Source organism: Mauremys reevesii, linkage group 3, assembly GCF_016161935.1.
Source record: "Mauremys reevesii isolate NIE-2019 linkage group 3, ASM1616193v1, whole genome shotgun sequence".
Taxonomy (NCBI): domain Eukaryota; kingdom Metazoa; phylum Chordata; order Testudines; family Geoemydidae; genus Mauremys; species Mauremys reevesii.
This window is the reverse complement of record NC_052625.1, coordinates 56,126,017-56,150,086: the sequence shown is the minus strand read 5'-3', so window position 1 is coordinate 56,150,086 and position 24,070 is coordinate 56,126,017. Positions and strand designations below refer to the sequence as shown.

The 24,070-nt window shown below is 45.3% G+C and overlaps 1 protein-coding gene across 1 annotated transcript in view; it reads right to left on the bottom strand.

The window, feature by feature from the left end:
• XDH (xanthine dehydrogenase) overlaps positions 1-24,070 on the bottom strand; it is a 77,639-nt gene that overhangs the window by 42,509 nt on the left and 11,060 nt on the right. The window contains 12 exon segments of the mRNA XM_039530071.1: positions 3,539-3,648; positions 4,851-4,944; positions 6,793-6,944; positions 9,115-9,207; positions 10,090-10,231; positions 11,013-11,099; positions 11,849-11,974; positions 13,032-13,093; positions 14,254-14,380; positions 16,565-16,673; positions 18,581-18,677; positions 22,172-22,229. Coding sequence (XP_039386005.1) covers positions 3,539-3,648; positions 4,851-4,944; positions 6,793-6,944; positions 9,115-9,207; positions 10,090-10,231; positions 11,013-11,099; positions 11,849-11,974; positions 13,032-13,093; positions 14,254-14,380; positions 16,565-16,673; positions 18,581-18,677; positions 22,172-22,229 — 1,257 coding nt within the window.

Here is a 24,070-nt window from a genome sequence, read left to right as displayed (position 1 = left end):
GTGCACTCTCTCAAGGGCCTGGTTTTGTGCATTGCAAACTCATTTACTGGAAGTGCACAGCTGAAGCTTTCATTTCACATCCTGTATGCATCTTTCCACACATGGCCCTAATTAGTGGGCAGCCAGCTGATAATATGAGAGCAGCATGTATTGGTGCCCTCCTTGCCAGTACATCTCAGCGCACTTTGCTTGTTACACTAATTATCAAAAAAGAGGAAATGCAGCCTCTTCCCTCACTTTGCATTTCAATGAGATTTCCAGTAATGAAATGACAGTGAGAGGTTGACACTCAGCAAATCTCCTGCAGACTCTATATCTGAGGCTATGTCTTCACTGCCCAAAAGGTGCGGTTTTTACAGTGAGATAACTAAGACAAGCTAAACAAGGCACCTGCTCCACGCAACGTCAACACTATGCTCCCCAACAGATTGCTGACCTTGGCTAGCTAGACTATGGTAAAACTACCATGCCTTGTCTCCACTAGGATTTTACAGTGGGTTAGCTAACTTGCATTAGTCATTTGGCAGTAAAAACACATCTTTTTGACTCCAAGCAGTGAAGACAGAGAGAAGAGGTTTTTCCGGTAGCAGCAGGAGTTACAGATGTAAATCAAATTACCCTTTTCCTTCCACTCCCCCACATGTGTCAGATTGCAGCATCCCCATCGTACATCACATTAACAATGCCAACTCAATGGACGAAGTGTAGTAGCCAATGTTCACATTTTCAGGGACATCACTGCCACGTGAGCTTCTTCCCCCATCCCACCCACCCTCTCTCCCCCCCGTCAAAAGAGGGAGGTCAGTGGAGATGTCCAATAATAACATTACAATTAGAGGACACTAATTTGAGAAATGAAGGAGGAGTTGGTTGTCACCCTTTGAATTTTCTCCTGCTGGGTAAACCCATTTACATCATGAAGCTGAGGATACAGAGCAAAAATCAAGATGAAAAGATCCCAAAGCGCAGGTATACAAACTAGACGGATCAGCATTCACAAATGAAATGCCATCTCCATGGGATAAAACAACAGTGTAACAAAACTACAGCAACACTGAACAACAGTGAAGATTGCTGAACACGGGGCTTGAAATCTCTATTTTGTTATACCAACTTTACACGGGTGTGACACCAGTGAAATCAACAGAATTACACCAGTATAAAACTGGTGTACCACGATGGAAAATCAGATTGTGTTAGCACTGTGTTAAACCAGCCTCTCTTTAGCATGGTTTACCAACTGCCACAATTTGTAATCCCATAACACCTTGACTGCCACTTAGGAGGATTTTCCCTCTTCTACCATATAGATTTGCACATCCATTGAAGAACTTGTCTTGCTGAGATGATCTCCAAAAGCCAAAGATCAGTCAAGAGTTCATGGTATACCAAGAGTTCAAAAGTAGCTTTGGTTTTTCAAGGTGAGCTGGTGAGCATCTAGCATGACCTACAGGTCATGTCAATTAAGAACATAAGAACAGCCATCCTGGGTCAGACCAAAGGTCCATCAAGCCCAGAATCCTGTCTTCCAACAGTGGCCAATGCCAGGTGCACCAGAGGGAATGAACAGAACAGGTCATCATCAAGTGATCTATCTCCTGTCGCTCATTCCCAGCTTCTGGCAAACAGAGGCTAGGGACACCATCCCAGCCCATCCTGGCTAATAACCATTGATGGACCTATCCGCCATGATATTATCTAGTTCTTTTTTGAACCCTGTTATAGTCTTGGCCTTCACAACATCCTCTGGCAAAGAGTTCCAAAGACTGACTGTGTGTTGTGTGAAGGAATACTTCCTCTTGTTTGTTTTAAACCTGCTGCCTATGCATTTCATTTGGTGACTCCTAATTCTTGTGTTATGAGAAGGAGTAAATAACACTCCTTATCTACTTTCTCCACACCAGTCATGGTGGTCTTAATGGATATGAAAAAATTTAGGTTCTGAGGAGGACAATTGTATGATTCATTATTGATAATGCTATAAAAGGTAAAAGAGCCTTTTACCTCTGTGTGACTTGTTAAAATTCAAAACAAGCCAGTAGTGAACAGATCTGATCATTGTTCAGTCTAAAGTGAGTTTTATGGCCTCAGTCCAGGTCCCAGCAGAATAAAGTCCACATTGCAAAAACCACCACCCTGACCAGCCCCTCTGTTTACAGTCTCAGCAAATAGGCCAAGGACTGTGTGGACACAGAGATTGCACTACCTTCTTATCCCGAGAGACTAACTTTTCAGCGCACAGTCAAGAAACGTAGATCCATAGATTCCATGGCTAGAAAGGACCACAGTGATGATCTAGTCTGACCTCCTGTATAGCATAGGCCATAGAACTTCCCCAAAACAAATCCTATAGCTTTTAGAAAAGCATCCAATCTTCATTTAAAAATTGTCAGTGATGGAGACTCCACCACAATCCTTGGTAAACTGTTCCAATGGTTAATTACTTTAGAACTGCATGAGGAAGTTTGCAATGCCACCAGCTTCACTGTGATCAATAGGGAACTTGAATCTGCAGGAATGTTAAACTAGCACCTTCTGACAGATCTAAACTCACTTGGTGGGGAAAAAAGCCCCAAAACACTCAGGTGAAATGTTCTGCTTATCTGATTCCTTCCTGTACTAGTTAAAGGCCTGCATTTGGTAGGCTCCTCTCTCTGTTTTCACTTATGTATAGCTGTGCATTTCTCCACAATGCCTGCTTCCCCATGTCAGCCCTACTCTTGTGAGGAATGGCTCACAACTTCACTGGTCAACCGATCAATGCTCTGGTACTTTACCTCTCGAGTTGTCATCCTGCTCCTTATGGAGATGGCACTGAACCACAACACCCCATCACAGTGTAAGCAGAATTGTTTTTGACAATTAACTAGCAGTGAAGAGTCCAAAAAATAGCTGTAGTGGGGAACTGGCTGAGGATAACAAGTCCAGTTTGGGACTTTCTTCAGGGAATATCTTGTTAGATTAGCCAAAACACTGGGTAAAAAAGCCTTTCAGCTTCTCCCACTCACATCTTTACCCACCTCCTAGAAAATCACCCAGAAGGATGTAGAGATGTTCATAACACTTAAAATTTATTTTAAAAAATTGTATTGTCAGATAGCTTCAGAGAAAAATATTCTCAACTGTTGCAGTTAAAAATATTCCAATAATTTCCATTGGCTTGTTTTTAATCTTCTGTGGAACCACCCACATTTCTTGATAGCCTAAAAGGTTAAGTACATGGAGAAAGTCTATGTGTGTCTGGTGGACAGACACTAGAAGAGACTTAAATAATGTCTGGAGTCCCTCATCTGGTGGCATATTACCATAGCCAAATGAATACAGAACACTTGTGATCCAGAGGGGGGCAGCCATTCTAAAAATGACCTTCCTTCTAGCTCACCCTGTAGGGGGCTAATTAAGCACATCTCTGCTGGAAGTCCGTCTTCAAGGAAAGGTTAATTTAGATTAGAAGCATTAGACATTTTGGGTCCCCTATAGGGGAACACCAGATCAGCTTTACACAGCCATTAGACTATTGTTAATTCTAGCATCTCACCTTCCTAGAGTAAGGCATCTCAATGGAAAGCAGTATCTCCTTAGGCTTTAGTACTGTCTTTCTGTAACCAGTAAAGAACTTTTCATCCATCCTTATAGTCCTTCTGCCCTCTGTAGAACAAGGAGAGGAAAAAGAAACAAATGATTGGGCAAGTGTATCAGGCAATAATCTCCCATTTCATCAAGGTAAAGAATTATTGTCAGCAGGGCCGGCTCCAGACCCCAGCGCGCCAAGCGCGCGCTTGGGGCAGCATTTTGCCGGGAGGGCGGCAGGCGGCTCCAGTGGACCTCCTGCAGGCATGACTGCTGAGGGTCCGCTGGTCCCGGGACCAGCAGACCCTCCGCAGGCACGTCTGCAAGAGGTCCCCCAGAGCCGCGGGACCTGCGACCGCCAGCGCACCCCCCGCGGCGTGCCGCCATGCTTGGGGCGGCGGAATTCCTAGAGCCGCCCCTGATTGTCAGGCATGTAGAGAGGACCTTGCAGTTATATAAACTACATTTGATCTGATCTCTGTTATTTTTCCTCTTAATTTCTAACTCTTTTTAGCCAAATCTTAAACTACTTCCTCAAGTTCAGCTCAGTCCTTCCTCTGAGGATACAATGGTCTTAAATTGCAGCAAGCGCAGATTAGGTTGGACATTCAGGAAAACTTCCTGTCAGGGTGGTTAAGCACTGGAATAAATTGCCCAAGGAGGTTGTGGAATCTCCATCACTGGAGATTTTTAAGGGGAGGTTAGCCAAACACCTGTCAGGGATGGTCTAAATAATACTTAGTCCTGCCATGAGTGCAGGGGACTGGACTAGATGATCTCTTGAGGTCCTTTCCAGTCCTATGATTCTATGAAAAGTCAGGCAACAACTCTGATCTCAAAGACCCACAGGGATCATAGAGTCATAGAATCGCAGGACTGGAAGGGACCTTGAGAGGTCATCTAGTCCAGTCCCCTGCCCAGTCCATGGAACTATGAGAAACACGGACTTCACTCCCACAGTCAACATAATCCCTTTACTTCTTCCTCAGGAATGGACCTTTTCAGTTAATTTTCTGTGTGTGGTGGGGGAGGAGGAAGGGGTGTTAGTGGGATTCCTTTGAACATCTGCCATAACAAAGGCAAAAGGGATTCTTTATTGAGACTGTTGAACTTGTGCTTCTCCCTGGCTCTTTAACACCCAGAAAGACTAAAACAGAGTCCCTAATGTAACATGCAGGGTTTTTTTCCCCTATGTTCTGGCCTGAACTAAGCAGTCATGGGAAAGGACTATTGATTAACCTGCATCCCACACTGTCATTTAAAACTTTGAATAAACTTACCATTTGACACCAAAGTCAATTTGCTGCCACATGCCATAAAGACAGGGTTGAGATCGGAAATTGGACTAGCAGTCATTATATTTCCCCCAAGAGCCTGAAATAAAGTAAACCGAACACATGGAATAAAAGACAGCTGGGAAGGTATGGTTAGTGCTACACTAACTATCACTGATTCACATGTAACCCTAGAGCTTGGCTAGATTCAGCTTTGTTTTGCTACCGTGACAATTTTAGGGCCTTAATTCAGTTCCAATGATAAACACACAAAACCCACAGAGCCAGGATCAGTCCTAAGGCATTTGACTGAAATGGTTTTCAAGGATGGTCCTTACCTGTACATAAAAAATGCCGCATGCTCTAATCATTCATGATAATGGTTCCAAAATTCAAACATTGGAGCCATGATGAAGGGCCTGATCCTGCAAGGTGCAGAGCACCTCCTGAGAAATGCTCAATGGCTCAGTTCCCATTGGCTGTGCTGGGAATTGAGGACACTTATAACCTTGCAGCATAAGGCCTCATGTCAGGTTTTTCAGCCTGCTTTAAAAGTGATTTTCTTATTTAACAGGTCTCTGAGCCTCAAAAAACATAGCCCTAGATAACTTGCAAAGCACAGAGGAGATATCTAGTAGGATCATTAGATGCTCACATTCTTGGTTAGCCCTAAAAGCAGGGCTTGAACTGGGCTTTGCAGAGTTCAGGGAAGATGCACCCTCTAAGCGTCAAGGCACTATCAGCTTCCACACTCATCACTGAGCAGGATGACCATGTTAGAGTCTCACTGAGGTATGACAGGCCTTTCCAACCCACCTCTGCCCATCTCTCATCTTCCTTACAGAATCAAAACACTGTGGGCATCGGTAGACTCAGACCAGGAAAAAGCCACGTCAGGTCTGCTTTTCAGCACCCAAAGAGCACCTGGACCCAGGTACGGCCAGTGTCATTCAAGCAGCCCTGTCATAACACCACTCCAGATAAGCCCCTATTGAGGGCTGCCTTCTGAAGCTGAAGTAGCAGAGACTGGAGAAGACGGAGTCTCTTTTGCTTACAGAAGAATTATGGGGGTCAATGCTCTGAGGCTTCCTGGTCAGGCTTTTGTTTTAATGACCCTTTGCAGTTTTGGATCCACCCTAAATGCTTCTTTGTTAAATGTCTCCTCATTTCCAGGCTGCTCTAGAGTTTTCCCATTTGTCTAGTAATAGTAATGAATGCAGCAGATTCCTTCTGCTTTTCCTTGGTGAGCTGCCCATGTCATATAGCAGTGGCGCTCAACCTTTCCAGACTACCCTTCTCCTTTCAGGAGTCTGATTTGTCTTGTGTACCCCCAAGTTTCACCTCACCTCACTTAAAGTACTTGCTTACAAAATCAGATAGAAAAATACAAAATGTGTCACAGCGCACAATTACTGAAACATTGCTTACTTTCTGATTTTACCATATAATTATAAAATAAATCAATTGGAATGTAAATAGTGTACTTATGTTTCAGTGTATAGTATAAAGAGCCGTATAAATAAATCATTGTGCGTATGAAATTTTAGTTTGTACTGACTTCACTAGAGCTTTTTATGTAGCCTGTTATAAAACTAGGCAAATATCTGTATGAGTTGATGTACCCCCTGGAAGACTTCTGAGTACCCCAGGGGTACGTGTACCCCTTGTTGAGAACCATTGTCATATAGCAACCTAAGACAACACAAGGCAAAATAGTCTACAGCCTACACGGGCCTGCAATAGAATTTTATTGGAAAAGAATCCACAAGCAGGGGACATCATGTCTTTCAAATAGGGGCACAATGTCTTTCAGATGTCCCAGCATAATAAGAGGAGCACTAGGCATGTGATACTGTCAGGGTCAATTATTCAATCTGAATAATTTCTTCATTTAAGTTTCCTGCCCCTCCCTCCAGCGTTAGCTCACTAGCTTTCCTGAGTCACTTACTGCAACGTTTTTGATCTGTGGGCCTGCAAACCACCGCAGCTGTTCTAGTACAGCCTGGAACAATTCCGTTTTGTAGGAAGGAAGCTCAGCCACAGCTTTTTTCAGCACCACTTCTACACAGCTCAGGGTGCAGGCAGCACCAAAGGTAATACCTACAAGGGAGAACAACAGAATTTTTACCAATAGCCAAGGTGTACGTTTCCCAGGAAGACAGTGACACCGGGGCACTTGCAGAGGAAGGTGCATGAGGCACTGCATTTTTCCCATAAAAATTTTTTTTCATTCATTCACTAATACTATTTTCCGCTTGAAAATTTTCAACCACTTCTGACCAAACATGCACTAAACCACACAGTTCACCAACAACAGGCACACGCACAAACTGCACCCACCAATTAGGAACCGCCCACAACTATACCAACCACCACTCTTATGCCAGCACTTATTGGGAGACTAAACGCATCTGGGAATTGCTCATGAGCTACAGAACCTTTCACTCATAGGTTGTCAGTGTGACATACAAGTTGTTCCTATCTAACGGGAGCCCCTATCTGAGATGAGTCTGGTGCATTTAAATTCCAACTCTCACATAATAAACTAAACACTAAGCTTTATATGAGTTGCTAGGCTCAACAAAGAGGTGAAGAACTCCACTGGACCATGGATACTGAATTACTTCTAGGGTCAGGGGCGGCTCCAGGCCCCAGCACGCCAAGCGCATGCTTGGGGTGGCATGCCACGGGGGGCGCTTTGCCGGTCGCCGGGAGGGCGGCTTGCCTGTAGAGGGTCCGCTGGTCCCGCAGCTCCGGTGGACCTCCCACAGGCGTGCCTGCGGGAGGTCCACTGGAGCTGCGGGACCAGCAACCGGCAGAGCGCCCCCCGCGGCATGATGCCATGCTTGGGGCGGCAAAATGTCTAGAGCCGCCCCTGTCTAGGGTATGTCTACACTGCAACCTAAGCCCATGCCTGAGCCTGGACTCAAGCCTAATCCCCTTGCGACTACACTGCAAATGTACTAACTCAGGGCTCGGACTCAGGGTCTCAGGACCCTGCAGAGCTGGAGGATCCATGCTCAAGTTATGTCGGGACCCAGGGTCCAAACCCTATTGCCCCACTTGACTAGGATCCTGGGAGTCAGCCAGCAGTATCCCACAATTCCATGGGACAACTTCCTTACTCTTCTTCATCCCAAAAATCTGGCATCCACTCTATTGGAAATGGAAGCCACCCCACCTTTGCAAATGGCCGCCGCTAAGGTCAGCATTAACCTATTCTGTTCTGATCACCAATCTGCAAGCGCACGATCAGAGAGCCTCCTCGGTTTGCAAAGGAGCACAGACTGATCATGCCTTTTGCAAAGCGAGCTGCTTCCTGCTAATGTGCAGGGTGGGCAATAAAGTTTTCCCACAGTGCACCAAGGTCGTAGAGCTAGAGCAGCCATATTTGGGGGTGGGGGGAAGGAGAGGGAGTGCTAGGGACTCTGGGATATGGTTATTTTGACTTGGGTCTGCACCCTGCAGGGCGGATGTCAGAGCCCTAGATTTGAGCTTGGGTTAGAAAAGTCTTAAGATAGGGTTAATATACAACATAGATGCTCAAGTCCAAGGTTCCCTAACATGGGTCATCTGACTCAAGTCCCACTAACCCTGCACTTAAATTGCAGCATAGACATATCCCTAGAGGCTGAGTCATACTGGCAGGTCGAAGTGTATAGGAAGTTTGCCCTGCTTCTGCCAGCCAGATAAGCTCAGGACTTCATTCATATGGGCTACCAAACCACTGCCTGATAAGCACATTTTTTTAAAATGAAAGATTATGGTCATTTGAAAATTATTTGCTAATATGCAAATTAACCAATTAATTTGCATAAACCACCTCAGATGGAACTGCTATGAAATTTCTAATAATTTTCCCAGTAATGACCATTTCTGGCCCTTACTACTATGTGTTTCCAGATCTTTACAACATCTGGGCACTGTGAAATCTTTGTATTGAAATTTAACTCAGACCTGCCTTCAACCTCATCTGCTCCCAGTAAAGGGGAAACCATTCAACTAGTTAATCTCAGAATAATGATGATGAGCAGCTAACACGTGTTTCCCTGAGTCAACTTGCTCTATTGATTTCAGTGGGACTCCTAGCATGAATAAGCTGAACTAATCTGGCCTCAGAAAAGGTGATGGGAATAAAAGAAGGGGGCCCTTCATCCTAATCAAAGCAGTTCTAGTTTCTCTGTTTTTGGGGTGGTGTCCCCAGCCCCTCCCTTGTACCTTTCCCAAAGACCACACTGACTGTATAGCGTTATGAATACTCATTACCTACCCTCCTTTGTGTACTGAACAAAGGTCATTTCAGGGATCCAAGCTGGTGCTATTATCACTGGATACAGCATGTTCTTTAACCTCATCTCAATACCTCAAAGAAAAACAAAACTCCCTGAGTTAGGCGCTTCTCAGGGAAAAGGCAGCATTGTTGTGTAACAAAGATCAGTGAACTTCAGTAACCACATCCTATTCCGGTTATGTAACGGCTTAAAGAGTTCCCGAAGAAGGGCCACATTTATCACTGGCCAATGGTGGCATTTGTGTAATGACATTTCAGGGCTAGAACCCATGAGATGTCTCTCCAATCTGCAATATCCACCAACCTCTTTCCCTGTGAAGGAGCACCCAGACTGCACGTGGACATTACTGACTCATTGCTATCATTGGGTTAGGCTGAACAGCACTTAACCGGGAAAATAGGATTAGATAGCAGGAGGGGAATTGTTCATGAAATCAGAGTGCTTTGCAAATCTCTCTCTCCCTCTCCACCCCCTGCCAAAAAAAAAAAAAAGGGTTGAGAGCCCTGCAAACCCTCGCTCCTAAGAGGTTTGCCAAGTCCCTGGACAACTTCAGACAAACGGCTGAAAGTTTCAGGACTGGATTCACCCAAGTACATTTTCAGTGTCTCTCTTCCCTTCCTGCGAAAACCAGAGCAATCTGTTGTGTATCTGTGTGCCTCTTCTTGTCAACAACCCATTAACAACTGGCACCAAGTTAGAACGAAAGGCCCACCAATCTGAATTAGCACTTATTTAGCTTGCTCCCACAAACAGGACACAAGGATGTTTGTGAGACTGATCCATGTGGGAAGAAGTAAAATCCTCCCCGACATGCCCTCCAGAAACCACTCTCACGGGGGTTTAACTCGGGCTGCTTTAAGGAAGTCCAAACTGGTTTTGCCTTGTGCTTGGGAAAACCCTTCTGTGGATAACTTTAGCAACTGCTCAAACTGAGCCTCAGCTCTTCCTCTTACCAACTTCTGTGTTCCCTACAACAAGCTTAGCATCAGGGTACTGGGCCTTGAGTGCCAGCAGCTCCTTGAGTGTCGTGGGCCGTATCCACATCACACGCTCGCCTTTGAAGCACAGCTTTTCCTGGGGTTTGTCTTTCTGTGTCTGAGAAAATAAAATGGGACAGACTCAGATCGTGAAATGCTTCCATCAAGAATCCCTGCCCCGGCTTTGTTTTTGCCAATTCTCCTTATCGCGTGATTGCTGCTTATTAGAAGAGGAAACTAGATAGGAGTCAGCCCAAATCGCTGCCCTCCAGTAACACGGGAACGTCTTACAAATAAAACAGAGGGCGCTGGTGTTGGCATAAACAAACTCATGAAGGGAGCACCAGCGTACTGGCTAATGTTGGGTTGGGCCAGGGGGAGCTGCCAGCAGCCGTAGAACTAACAACTGAGTTTTAAGGGTGATTTGTTAAATGTATAGGAGGTAGAGAACACACCCACCTGGTGGACCCAACCCTGGGCTATGATGGTGCAATCAGTGTGCAGGGCATCTGCTAGTAGAAAGTCTACACAGCGTGGGATTGCAGGGACACAAGCCTTCATAATTGTTCCTTCATAGGGAGGTGGGGGATGATTGGAGAGGAAGCCAGAGCAGCTCTGAAAGTGAGTAGTGCTGACCGGAAATGGCCTGGCCTGGGCAGCTGGGGGATGCACTGATTCAACTTATCCTGTGTATCCCATGGAAAGCCTCTGCTGGCAGGGCTCGTATGTGAAAGACTGGAATGCTAATGCCTGCTCTGGGTCAGCAAGTGTGTCTTATTTTATTGGTGCCTGTCTTTTACACTGTAAGCTCCTTGGAGCAAGAGCCACATGGGTCACTCAACCCCGTGTGAGAGAAACAGGCCAATGAGCTGCATTCACTGCTGCATGAATGTGCCTACCAGCAACTCTGGAGGGAAGATAGGCTCCTGGGTGGGATCCAAAGGCTGGAACTCAGCTGGGTTGAACAAGATGGAGGACACCATTGCCTGTTAAACAAAGCAAAGTGCCGTTAGAGAAATTTCTTTTCTCAAAACAAGAGGACTTAACTATGTCTACATGTAACTCTGGTTCATTTTTCCTTTCTAATACAATGCTTTTCGTTATTTTGTTAAATGATGAACAGTACAACTAATAGAGTGGAATTACACAGACAGATGAATTAAACAATGGCCCAGAACTTGAACTCCCCACTTATATTTAGCAGGAGTTTGCCCAGCTAAACACACAGGATTTTATTCCAGTCTCACTTATAGCAATGTTAGACTGGGGTAATTGAATAGACTCAGTGGTAGATTTGCCTGAGCACGGATCAAATAAAAGCAAAGTGAGGCCTGGTTGGTTTAACGAAATCGGTCAGGGTGTGAAAAATCCACAATCTGAGCAGTGTTGTTAAGCTGACCTGAATCCCTGTGTAGACAGTGCTAGGTCGACAGAAAAATTCTCTTCAGAATTCAAATTCGACCTATCTACCACCTCTCAGGGAGGTGGATTACATAAGCTGAGGGGAGAGCCCTCCCATTGGCATACGTAGTGTCTACACTGAAGTGTCACAGCCGTGCTGCTATAGCATTTTAAGTGTAGACAAGCCCTCAGTCTGAGGTGCTTTGCCTCAATAAGATCAGAGTAAAGATTCAGGCTTTGGCACATAAAAAATAAAAGTTGAATTACAAAACGCTAACAAAGGATAGTGAAAAGAAAGAAGAGGAGAAAAAATAAGGGTGTGGCAAGGCCTTACTGCATTGTCTTTTATCTCGTTCATGCAGCAACCCAGGTCCTTGACTTTTCTACCACAACAGCCTCCATCCTTTCCAGTCATACAGCAGCCTGGGCCATTGATTCCTTTCCCACAGGAACTCCAGTCCTACATGGGCAAAAAATTGCTTAGAGAAAAACCTGTAGATTTCAAGCAAGCTAAATAGGTTTCATTCACTTGCAAAAGCAATTGTTCATCCATTTATAATTTCTATCACAGAAACAGAGAAATTGGAGATGGAAGATGCCAAATAATTAGGTCTCTCCCTTACAGCGGGTTTGAATGGCCCTTTACAGCATATTCTATGCCGTTTAGTTTTAAGTAACTCAAGTAATGGAGCTTCCACCATCTCCTTTCGGAGATTGCTCCAGTGTCTAATGGGTTTCACAATTACCTATATTTTCCTCTCTTTAATTTCATCCATTACACAGAATAATATACATGTGCACCATGCTAAATCATTGCTTTGTATCTTGGTGTTCTCTACCCATCTGAGGTACATCCATAATACCAATCAGTGTAGTATCTAGATGCTCCATTTCTCCATACAACCCCCGGAGGAGACTTTTTTAAAAATAAGTTTAAAAAGTGTATGGCTGTGCTTAATGCCCCACCCCAGGTGGGTAGTGGGTGTGGGGAGGGGTATACTCAGTGCTGACATTTCAGCTTAACACCATTGTCATTTTAGTTTTGCAGTTCAACTCTCATAAAAGTAATTGCCCAATTGGCCTCTGCGGCTGTATGTCCCTAGTCATGCACCGTAGTTAAGCACCTTTCTATACCTGCACATACCAGGGTGATCTGGGAGCTGCTCTGTTTTGTGGGATGCTGTATTTTTAAGAGCCTTAGCAAAAGCACTGTAAAAAGAGGCCTGCTTACGGGTGACCTGACATGGGCCCACCACACTGAGCACTCTACTTATTAAAGGGAGCTAACCTGAACAACTGCTGTTAATGAGTAGGTCTTGTCACGTTATCAATATGTAACACACGTACTGACAGGATCCAGGGCTGTGTTTAGGATTTGGTTGGGGAGTTAGGGGGGGGTTGCTTGGCAAATGTATTTCCTTTTTCTCCCAGTCCAACAGTGTATTTTATCAACAGTTGAGCAAGTCAGCCTGCTGAATGCCTTCCAGAAATTGGCAATGTTATCTGAGGCCACTTACTTTAGCAAATGTCCTGTATCCCTGCAGAATGGGTCTGTATCCTGTACAGCGACACAAGTTTCCTGCATGGCCAGTGCAAAAGGGATAAAGGTTACGAGTCAAGAATTTCTGTGCACACATCAGCGGCTGAGTCTGCGAGGGGCTTCCCCAGCTTAGCATTAGACAGAGCTGATCAAAAAATGGGAGGAAGTAAAATTTTGGGACTATTTCTGCACAATATCCACCACTTCCTTTTTTATGTAGAAATTCAAAATCGCAATGAAAATTTTCTCTGACATTTCAAAAATTTCAGCTATCCCTATTTAGCATTCAGCTGCCTTGACTGCACGTGTTTAATCTCAACATGCTGGTTACCTAACGTCTGGAGCAAGATGGAGCTCATTTCTCTCCTGTGGCTGACCTCTCTTCAGCAGGCATGGCCACGGTAGTGCCGGTCACAACTCCATGACTCAGCACGAGCCCAATCCCAGCCCCGGCATTAGTTAAAGCAGCCAAGAGATTGCTCTAACCTATACAAGAGGAGAATTGGCATAGCAGAGTTTTGCTCCTCCACATCCCCAACCCAGGGCACACCCCTATATGTGGGGCTGGTGGTTGCTGCAGAAGCTACCTCTGTCATCTCCATTGGCTCTATGCCAGCAAGGAGTTTCCCCCATCCACCATAAGGTGATTTATTTAGTTCGTAAGCTCCTTAGGGCAGAGACCACCCTTTTGTTCTGTGTTTGCACAGCACCTAGCACATGGGGCTCTGGTATATGACTGGGGCTCCTATTCACTGTGGTAATGCAGATAATTCACAACAACAATGAGAATTCTCCTCTATTTCCAGCCAGAATCTGTTCACTTCACACTTCTGAGCAATGTAATGTGAACAGCCAGGGCCGGGTCCAGGGATTTTGCCACGATCGCGATCTGCGGCAATTCAGCGGGAGGTCCTTCACTCCGAGTGGGAGTGAGGGACCCTCCGCCGAATTGTCACCGAATACCTGAAAATGCCACCCCACTCAGAAGTGGCTGCCCAAAGCACCTGCTTGATAAGCTGGTGCCTGGAGCCGGCCCTGTGAACAGCTCATTCTGGACAATCTGGGTCTTACTTTGATAGTAACTGGCCAGTTTTAAAGCAATCAGGTTAGGTGCACTCTGTCCCACTTGGGGAGGGAAATGTAGCCCCTCAAAAAGCACAAGATGCATGCCTGCAGGTCTGTTTTGGAATAGGCATTACCTTGAAAATTCTCTTCAATCTCCTCCATGTTTGGTTGAGGTCTGTTGCGAAGTAATGCATACATGGACATGACAATGCCAGGAGTGCAAAAGCCACACTGGGATCCATGGCTTTTTGCTATTCTCTCCTGAGAGGGAAAAAGTGACCAAAACACAAACAGCTCTTGTTAGCAGCACTACGCTGATTTCCTGACCTCATTGCCAGCGCTTCCTCACATCTCTGGGCAGATCCTCCCAAAGGAGTTAGGGTTTGTCTACACATACCGGGGGACTGATGTGCGGCTATCGATATATCAGCAGTCAATTTAGAGCTAAATCGACCGCAGATCGCTCTCCCATTGATTCCTGTGCTCCCCTGGATCAAGAAGAGTAAGGGGAGTCAACAGGAGAGCATCTCCTGTCAACATCCCATAGTGTGGACCGTGCGGTAAGCAGATCTAAGCTACATCAACTAGAGTAACGCTATTCACATAACTCAAATTGCGTAGCTTAGATCGACTTTTCCCTGAAGCGTAGACCAGGCCTTAGTGCATTCAGATGGGTTTCAAACAGACTCACAAGATGAATTCATATTGCAAAATTGGGGTCTGGATTTCAGACACCCCCCTAAATCCTGGCTTACTGAAATTGATGGGAGTTTTGCCATAGAATTCTTTGGGGCCAGGATTTTACCCCAGGAGTATTTGAGTCCCTGGGTTTCCATTTGCTCCATCATAAAGATAGGGGCTATGAGTCAGAATCAGATGTGCCTTTGGATTTCAAATACTTTTCCCTCAAAGCTTATGTGTTCGGATCCTGGGGGGAGGGGAGGTGGTAGGGAAGGAAAAAGCTCTATCCAATTGGAGCCACCCCAATCTCCATCCATCTCACTTTAGGTCAGAGTGTTCTCTCTTTGTGGTTTACCATCATGGAAAGAATCTATACAAACGGCTAGCTATGTGCAGAGGAAAATTTAACTTCCATCTCAAGGGCAGCATCTCTGGCAAAGATGAAACAACTAGTGTCTCCAAACATTGCACTGTAGTATCACCGGTGTATAATAGTAACACGTTCTCTCACAACTTCCAGAACCCTTTGGAAACATTACTGAATTAATCCTCAGCAATGCCCCTGTGAGGGAGGTAAATAGTAATATCCCGATGTTATAGGTAGAGAAACTGAGGCACGCTGAGCTCCTGACCAAGGTCATCCAGGAAGGCCAAGGCAAAGCCAAGAACAGAACTTAGATTTCCTGACTCCCAGTCAGGGCCACACAGAGGTTTCGAGGGACCCAGGAAGGACAAAATCTGAAATTGTGGCCTCCAGCCCTTCCAAAATATTACCATGGAGATGAAAGAGGTTAAAGAAGAGGGGAAGGGATGGCAGGTAAGAGAGGGCCCAGGCCTGTAGAGTTGCTGCCCACCCCCAAGAGGATGTGGGGTTCTGCCTGTATGCAGCCAAGGGGCCGCTTCCAGTCCTGCCTCTCCCTGAGCTCTGGCCCCACTGCCAGCTGGAGCGGTATTCCCAACCCCCGACCCTACTCCGACCTCTGGGCTCTCAGCATGGTGGGTTGCCTCAGGTCTGGTTCAACGATGCCAATGCCAGCAACAGTGGGACGTGGGCCCAGCTGGGGCAGGTGAGTCGCTTTTCGCACTATTGATGGCGGGCGCCAAGCAGGAGTAGCACCGCGACCCCATGCACCAGGTCACAATGCCTCTCACTCAAATTTGCCGCAGCCACCTAGCCATCATTTTGGGGGCCCTTGGGCAAACTGCACTTTTTGTTCTACCTAGGCCCTGCGCAGCCCTGCTCCCAGTCCTGTGCTTTAGCCACCAGATCACTCCTGGTGTAGGACTTGGCTCAATACAACGTTGCAGGGCCAAAGCAAGAACACTAGCAGTGTAGCTGGAATGACACCTAATATCATGTTTGCTTATAACAGAGAGTTACAATATAGACATGTGCGGAGGTGCCATTCCCACTACCAGCAAAGTCTGTGCACGCGGTCTAAGGTGAAACCCACACCCTCCGGGCTTTGGCTTTATTAACATGGAAAGTAAGAACAACCCAAGTATTCCTACCAGGGTAGGCTGTTCCAAGAGTTCCTCCAGTAGAAGCTGTCTGTCCCAGGCCCATGGTCCCACTGCCCAAGGAGCTGTTCCCACCTCCCTTCTATCGAGGGCAGAGCTAACAAGCCATGCATGCCCCTAAGGGGTCAGCAGAAAGCAGCAACTTCCCAGGTGCTAGAACCCTCCGCTAACAGGGTGAGTCCGCAAAAGAGGCCTGCCACAGGTTACATTGGCTTAAGACTTAACGGCAGAGAGACAGCTCACCTGGACGGGATGCAACCTTGTCTTTGTGCTCCCTATGCCTTCGACAGTAGTGACTGCTACGTGATGCAATGCGCAGATGGGGAACAGACAAGCATTTACAGAGTAGTGGCTAGGACCATAAGTTAAGGTCACTTCATTTGTAAAATCATTTGCCCACAGTGCTCAACAAAGGAAACAGGGAATCATGACGCTTGCCTGCTTTGCAGTCTCTGATATATACAGTTGCAATTCCAGGCAGCCTGGTTATGACAAGCAAATGGGCTAAAGAAAGGCAGTGTTGCCTGTGACAGAACAATGGACTCATGACAGCTCCACTCAGGCAAAACAGAATCCTTGTGAAGTCTGAAACTCTCAAGGACATATCTAGACCTTCTTCATTGCATGGGAAGGGCCAGGTGGAAATTTCCAAATGCACCCTGTGTTGCTTAATGCACCTCTGAAAGGAACTCAGATGCCATGGTGACGGGTGTAGCGTACAAACCTATTTATTAACAACCAGCCAAATCCTGCAGCCCAAACTCAAGCAAAACTCAGCTGAGCAAGAACAGCAGGATTTGGGCCAGTGGTAACAGCACTAGTCTTTCTCAAAGTGCTTATAAACATTAAACTAACTATTTAGGCCTCACAACATCTCTGTAGGCAGTTTAAATGAGTATACAGCAAATAGGGAAACAGGCAGAGATGTTACATGACTTGCCCAGGCCACTCGTGAGAGCTGGAAATAATAACTTTGGAGTTCCTGGCTTCCGGTTCTGTGCTCAAATGGCTCAAATACACCTCTTGTAGGTGGTGAACAAAGTGAAAATGTCTCTGATTAAAGATGAACTCAAACAATGTAGCCAGAACTTTCCTCATACTTAGCTCTCCTGATCCCTGCAACCTGCATAACCTTAAAAATAAATCAAATAAATAAATATTCTGGCTGCTAGGGGACAGAATGATTGAAGGGAATTATTAATGAGATACCATATTTTTTCTTTTCTTGGTCACCCTCTGACCTCATTAGAGATGTTCACCAACCCATGGTAAAACACCCATGGCATTTTCACTATTTGAAGTTTCTGCCTTTCTCCACAGAAAGAATAATCAGTGTTTTACTTCTTCTTGGTTTGATTTCATTGCTTAGCTCCACAAACGATCAAGAACCGAGAAGGACATAATTCCATGTGCCAAACAGAAAGAATTGTTTTGCAGATTAAATGGATCGCTGCAGATACAGTTAACTAAGAGTTTTTGCAGCATTTGAGCTTGAGAGTGAATACCACCACTTCTTTCAGCAGTGGATGCAAATTTCAGGGCAGGTGTGTATATATATAAGCAAGCAGCAGAGTAGAGATAACGAACGAGGTTAGAGAGATCAGGAGGATGGGGCCCTCCAGCAGCAGAGGTGTGAAAAAGAAGGAGGACACACACACCTGCCCCTGGAAATTGCCATTCATCAAGAAAGTGGGTATTCACCCACGAAAGCTCATGCTGCAAAACATCTGTTAGTCTATAAGGTGCCACAGGATTCTTTGCTGCTTCTGCAGAACCAGACTAACACGGCTACCCCTCTGATGCAGATACAGTGGATATCGACAGACACACAGAAGCCAGGTGATTCCAAAAATGTAATAGTAATAAAGATCCTAGCAGGATAATTGTTATTTTATTCTTGCCAGGGCAAAAGCGGGGCTGCATTGCAACAGGAGAATGCTACATTAGGGTTATAAAGGTTACCACCATATTGGGAAAGACCATCTAAGCTGACATCTGGTCTGTCACAAGAACCTGTGCTCATCCTTCAAGGCAAGATGTAAAATCTTCATAAGCATTGTACAATACTATTGGAGGAAATAACTTCTTGTACCTGCTGAGTTTATGTCCTGAATTGTGGACTGAGGCTTTGGCAGAAACATAACATTATGTAATTACATTTCTTTAATCATAAACATGCTGCATCCTAAAGGGAAAAACCTGGATTCATGACTATTTTCATTTCCATCTCAGTTTACAGGTTCAGCTTGCAAAGGATACACGATTTTCTTCTGGGAGTTGTCAAACTTGGATATCATAACAGTGCAAGCACCACATCCACCTTCTCCACAGCCTAGCTTGGTTCCAGGTAGCCCCACTGAGAGAACAAGGGTTAAGGAAAATACAGACGCATAACAATAGCCTGGCAAATGTACAGCCCACAATCCTTCTACAGCCAAAGTTTTCCAAAGATTCTGGCTGAAAACTGAGTTCCTAATTTTCTTTACATTTTCCCTTATCAACAACTTAGTTTTTACAGAAGAAAAACCTCAGATACTGATGTGAAGACTACAGGATTGACACATGAAGATCTGATAATAAGGCAGTTAACTACCTAATATGCTTATGCTGGTTACAATGTTTTGAATCTTGACATTTTTCAATAACTTTTCACATTTTGACCAAAAAGGGGGGGGATACTGCTGAAAATTGGTTTTTTGTTTGTTTGTTTTTGCAGTGTTGTTGTATGCATATTGGTCCTGGGATATGAGAGAGACAAGAAAGGTGAAGTAATATAGTTTACTGAACCAACATCTGTGGGTGGAAGGTACAAAGTTTAGAGCTACACAAAGCTCTTCTTCAGGTCAGGGGAAGGAAATCAGAGTGTCTGAGTTAGACACAAGTTGGGGCTGACTGTTAAGTATAAGGAGTACACGTTGTAGCCAGCCCCTTGAAATGGAGTGGGCAATAAGAATTAGACTGTTATTCAAAAGGGGTTTGAAGTGGACTATTGGAGATTGGCAGGCAGGTGTGTTACAAATTGTTGTAATGAGCCATGAAACCAGGCTCACCTTTTGAAGGTGTTGTGCAGGTTTCCTTTGAGGACAAGTCCTGAAAGATCAGGTATGGAGTGATTGCTTTGTCAAAAATGTTTACCCAAGGGTGATTGTAGTGGTTTTGTCTTTTATCATTTTTCTGTGTGAGTTCATTCAAGAGTGTAGTGATTGGCTGATTTCACTCACAGATTTGTTATGGGGCATTTAGATGAGATACACCACGTTGCAGTAAGTATGTGTAGGACCCATGGCTCTTGAAAGGTGTGTTGTGGGGTGTATTGATCATTGTAGCAGTGGAGATCCATCTGCAGGTTTTGCATCTATTGTTCTGGCAGGATCTGGTGCTGCTTTGAGTTGGTGGGTCGTGGTCTGTGGGGAGCCTGGTTCTGATGATGAACTTGACGAGGTTGGGGGAGTTGTTTGAAGGCCCAAAGAGGGGGTTCAGGAAAGATTTGTTTCAGGATGTGGTCCCCATCAAATATGAGATGTAATTGTTTGATGATACCCGATATGGGTTCCACTGTGAGGAAACAGATGAAAACTAGGGATGTTGAAGTCAGTGTGGGGGGGGAGGGGTGGTTCTGTACTGAAGCAGGTTCTATGTGGGTATATGTTTGTGTATCTTCATCTGAGATTTTGACACCAATACAAACATGTGGAATAAGTAAGTGAGCAAAAAGGTAGGTGCTGGTACATACAAAAACATATAACTTGAGAAAACTAAGTCAGCAAAAACATAGGTAGCAAATTTTAGTCAGACAGATTTAGAGCCCAGTTTTCAAAATTTGTTTCTGATGGTCAAATTCAGGAGTCTGTAGAAACAATGTAACGAAAAAGAGTTGATGAAAACAGAAGTTCTCTCCTATAAGCGCAATAGCCATGGAGATTCATGGATAACAACAGGAATTAAAGTAAGGCCTCGATTCAGCAAGGTACTTGAGCACATGTCCCATTGAGGTCGTCTACTCCGTAAATCCATCACCCGTATGTCAGAAAGATGAATATACATGAGCAAATACATCACACATGCAAAAAAAGTCCATGACTGCCTGCACAAAAACAAATGAGTTCTTATTTCCTGGGGCTGTATTACCTTTTCCATAGGGACATCTCCTGCAAAGGGTTCTGGGGCAGCCACAGCCAACGGAAGTTCTAGTGGAGCCCAAAGGAAGGAGGTGCTGGGAGCCAGAGCCAGTAGAGAGGCACAGGGGGATCCACCAGGTGCATGGGCTGGCCCCATGACCTCATCCACAGGGGTGGAGAGCATCTCCTATACCTCACAACAAGATGATATGGGAAGAATCTACAAGACTATTCTAGTGGTGATTTTCTCCCTCCAATCAGTTGTTGCTCAGGTTGAATTTCACCCTGAGTATATTGGATCCTCCTATCAGTCTTAACTCAGGGCGCAGTCCCATAAGCCCTTTGTACACTGAAATCCCATTGATCTCAACAGAAGTTTCTTGCACAGAGAGAACATGCAGCATCAAACCCAGGAAAAATGCCCACTGAAGCCCAGAAACATATTAGGGCTTTTCATATCATCCACAAATCATCTGGGTTTACATGAAGAATGTCAGAAGACAAACTTTTGCAAGCCTCTAGGATGAGAGGTGCTGTGTCAAAATCATATATTATTATTTATAATTATTTATCATTGTTTATAGTGAACTGGATCGGGCACTGCAGAGGAAGACAGAACTGATTTTCAAGGAAAAACCACCTTTGGTTGCAGTAAATATATGGCCACGCTGAGATAATCAATTTAGGCTTGCGCCTCCACTGTTAAAGTCCATTGCAAATTGACTTCAGTGAGAGCAGGATTGGGCCCTTTCATACTAATGTCATTGAGGTTCCCACTGGAATTGACCTGAAACTGATTATCTCTGCACAACCATGTGTCTACTATAGCAGAACACAGATTGTTCATGGAAATCCATCAAGGCATAATCTAAGGGTTTTCTCCACCAATGTCACGTCAGTTTTATTAGGATGTGAGTGAAAATCTCCCCAAGGAGCCAGAATTCACCATGTAGACTTTCCATAAACTCTGGATTTTTAAGAAAACAACAGAATCAGGAGCTTTCCCCACAGAATACCATCATCCCAAACATTAAATTATTTGAATTAGACATTAACAAGCTCAAACAAAGGACCAAATGATGACTCTTCATGAACAGGAGTGCCTGGAGATGGCCGCTGTGTCCTCTCTCTTTCTTCCCCCCTCCCTTGTGCACCCATGCTGCATCCAGACAGAACGCTGCTGTTAGCTCTCCCTGAGCACAAGCGGGCTGGTGTCCCACACCCAAAAACACACATGGCTAACGTCCTCCTTCCTCCTCCAAACCCTGTGCACCTGCCAGAATGTGGCAGCAAGCTTGAAGTAAGTGCGAACTACACCCTTGTAAAAGGACACAGAGTCAAAATTGGGAATCTCTTTGCACTGATGGCTTTGATGTATTGAAACAGAAATAGAAACAGCCTTAATTTGTCAGTGGGGAAATTGCTACGCAGTTTATATGTGACTAGAAATGAACTGTTCTCTCAACTTTATGGGCTCTTTTTTGTACGATTCTCTCTCCCTGTCATATCTTGAATCACTGGCAGCTGTCGGAGGCTTCCCTTCCAAGTACTAGGTAGATTTGATGCTGCTTAACTTAGATGAGTTGATGAACTCACAGTCCAAAATAATACCAACCTGCATACAGCTCTCACCCCCAAACATGCTGTCTGTTTAGGGTTGGATAGCAACAGTTAACAACGATAAAATGCCATAACCATTTGAAACCATACAGTTCTTCCTGACATTGGATACATTTTCTCCGTAGATAGGTCAGTAAAGTTGTTTCTGGGTCCACATTTTTTTCCACCACCTGAAAGAAGAGAAAAGTATTGTAAAACATATAATCAAGATTTATATACCTAAAGACACAGACATACTGACTCTGAAAATGAACTTCAGTCCTGGTGCAACTCCATTAACATCAGCGGCATTACACCAGTGATCTTTGTCCCTTCTCCCACTGCCTGTCACTTTTAAGATCTGCTTATATAGCAAAAGAGAGGTCAGGAAAGTGGAATATCCCAGAAATAGGTTTAGCAGCAGATTAAGGCCTCGTCTAGATTACAGAGTTTTGTCAACAAAAGGCAGCTTTTGTCAACAAAACAGTGGAGGTGTACTCACTCATTTAACTCTCCTGCTTGGCTGACAAAATAAAACCACCTCAATGAGAGGTGTAGAGCTTTTTGCTACAAAGTTAGAGTGACGCAGTGTCAGTGTAGACACTGCATTCCTTACGTTGCCGTAACTGGGTTCCAGGAAATATTCCACAATGCCCAACATGACTTCTCTGCTCACTGTTTTGAACTCCACAGCCCTGCTGCCAGCTACACAGACATGCGCCCTTCCCCTTTCAAAGCCCCAGGAAGTTTTGAAATTGTTCAACACAGACAGCTCACATAGCTACTGCCCAGCTGAGCATGCCGGCTCCCTGGCAGCAAACTGCACTCCTGCCGGACTACAGGGGAGCGGGTGGATCTTCTGGGTCTGTGGGTAGAGGAAGCTGTGGGAGAACTTGGAGGGAATCACAGATTCAAAACATTAACGTGGAATCCTGCTCTCCCTGGCAGTAGGACCACAGCAGCAAGCAGACAGGGTGGGCTGATGCTGGTGGTGGGAGAAGAGACTGCTGTGCTATGCAGAGCCGGGGACGGAGGCAGGGCCTGGTGTCAGGGGATGTCCCCCTCCCCCCTGCCAGTGTACTGGTCTCCACTGAGCTGGGGTGGGTGTTCAGGGAGGTGCCTGTCTGTGCACCAGCTTCTGCCTCACTTGCCCAACACACACACTGTTTCTCTCTCTCTCTCTCTCTCTCTCTCTCTCTCTCTCACACACACACACACACACACACACACACACACACACACTTCTGTGGGCTTCTTGTGTTAGTGTTCAGCAATGTCAGTTTGGTCATATTACCGGGTGCTACTTTAAGAAGTGATTTAAAATGCATTACTTTTCAGGCACACGCAGCAATCATTACAAGGTTCATGGCACGGTGCAAATAAACAATGCCAGGCTCAGCACACTATGGCAACACACATTACTGTGGTTCCATGTTAATATACACCTTCAAGGCATCCCTCAGCCGAATATCCCCCACTGAGCTCCTCCTATAGACTTGTGTTCATAACGCACAGCACAATACTGAACAGCAATGCAGGAGCCATGCGTTCTGACAGAGACGGTGGGGTTGCAGGTTACCAGGGCAGTTGAAAAGCGGCTGGCAATCTAGTAGGATGCCCATGGAACAATGGGATTGAGAAACCATCATGTGACTCTGCACCTGCCCCCGTGAGGCAGTGAAATCCCTTCCCAAAATACCTTGTGGCCAGTTGCACAGTGGGATAGCTACCCACGGTGCACTGTTCTCTGTGTCAACACAGGAGCTGCTGCTGTGGATGTGCTCTGCTGACACAAGGAGCATATTGTGGCCATACAGCAGCAGTTTAATTACAGCGGTGGTTGTATGTCAACATAATTTAAGTAGACTTAACTTCATAATAGACATAGACTAAGGAGGGACAAAGCACTTGGCATCTTGGAGTTTATCCCATTATCTCTCCTGCAGAAGCCCTGGTCCAAACACCATGTTCTAATAGGTTTGGACGTATGTGAACAAATTCTGCTAGTGATGTGAGACCCTCAAGAAGTTCA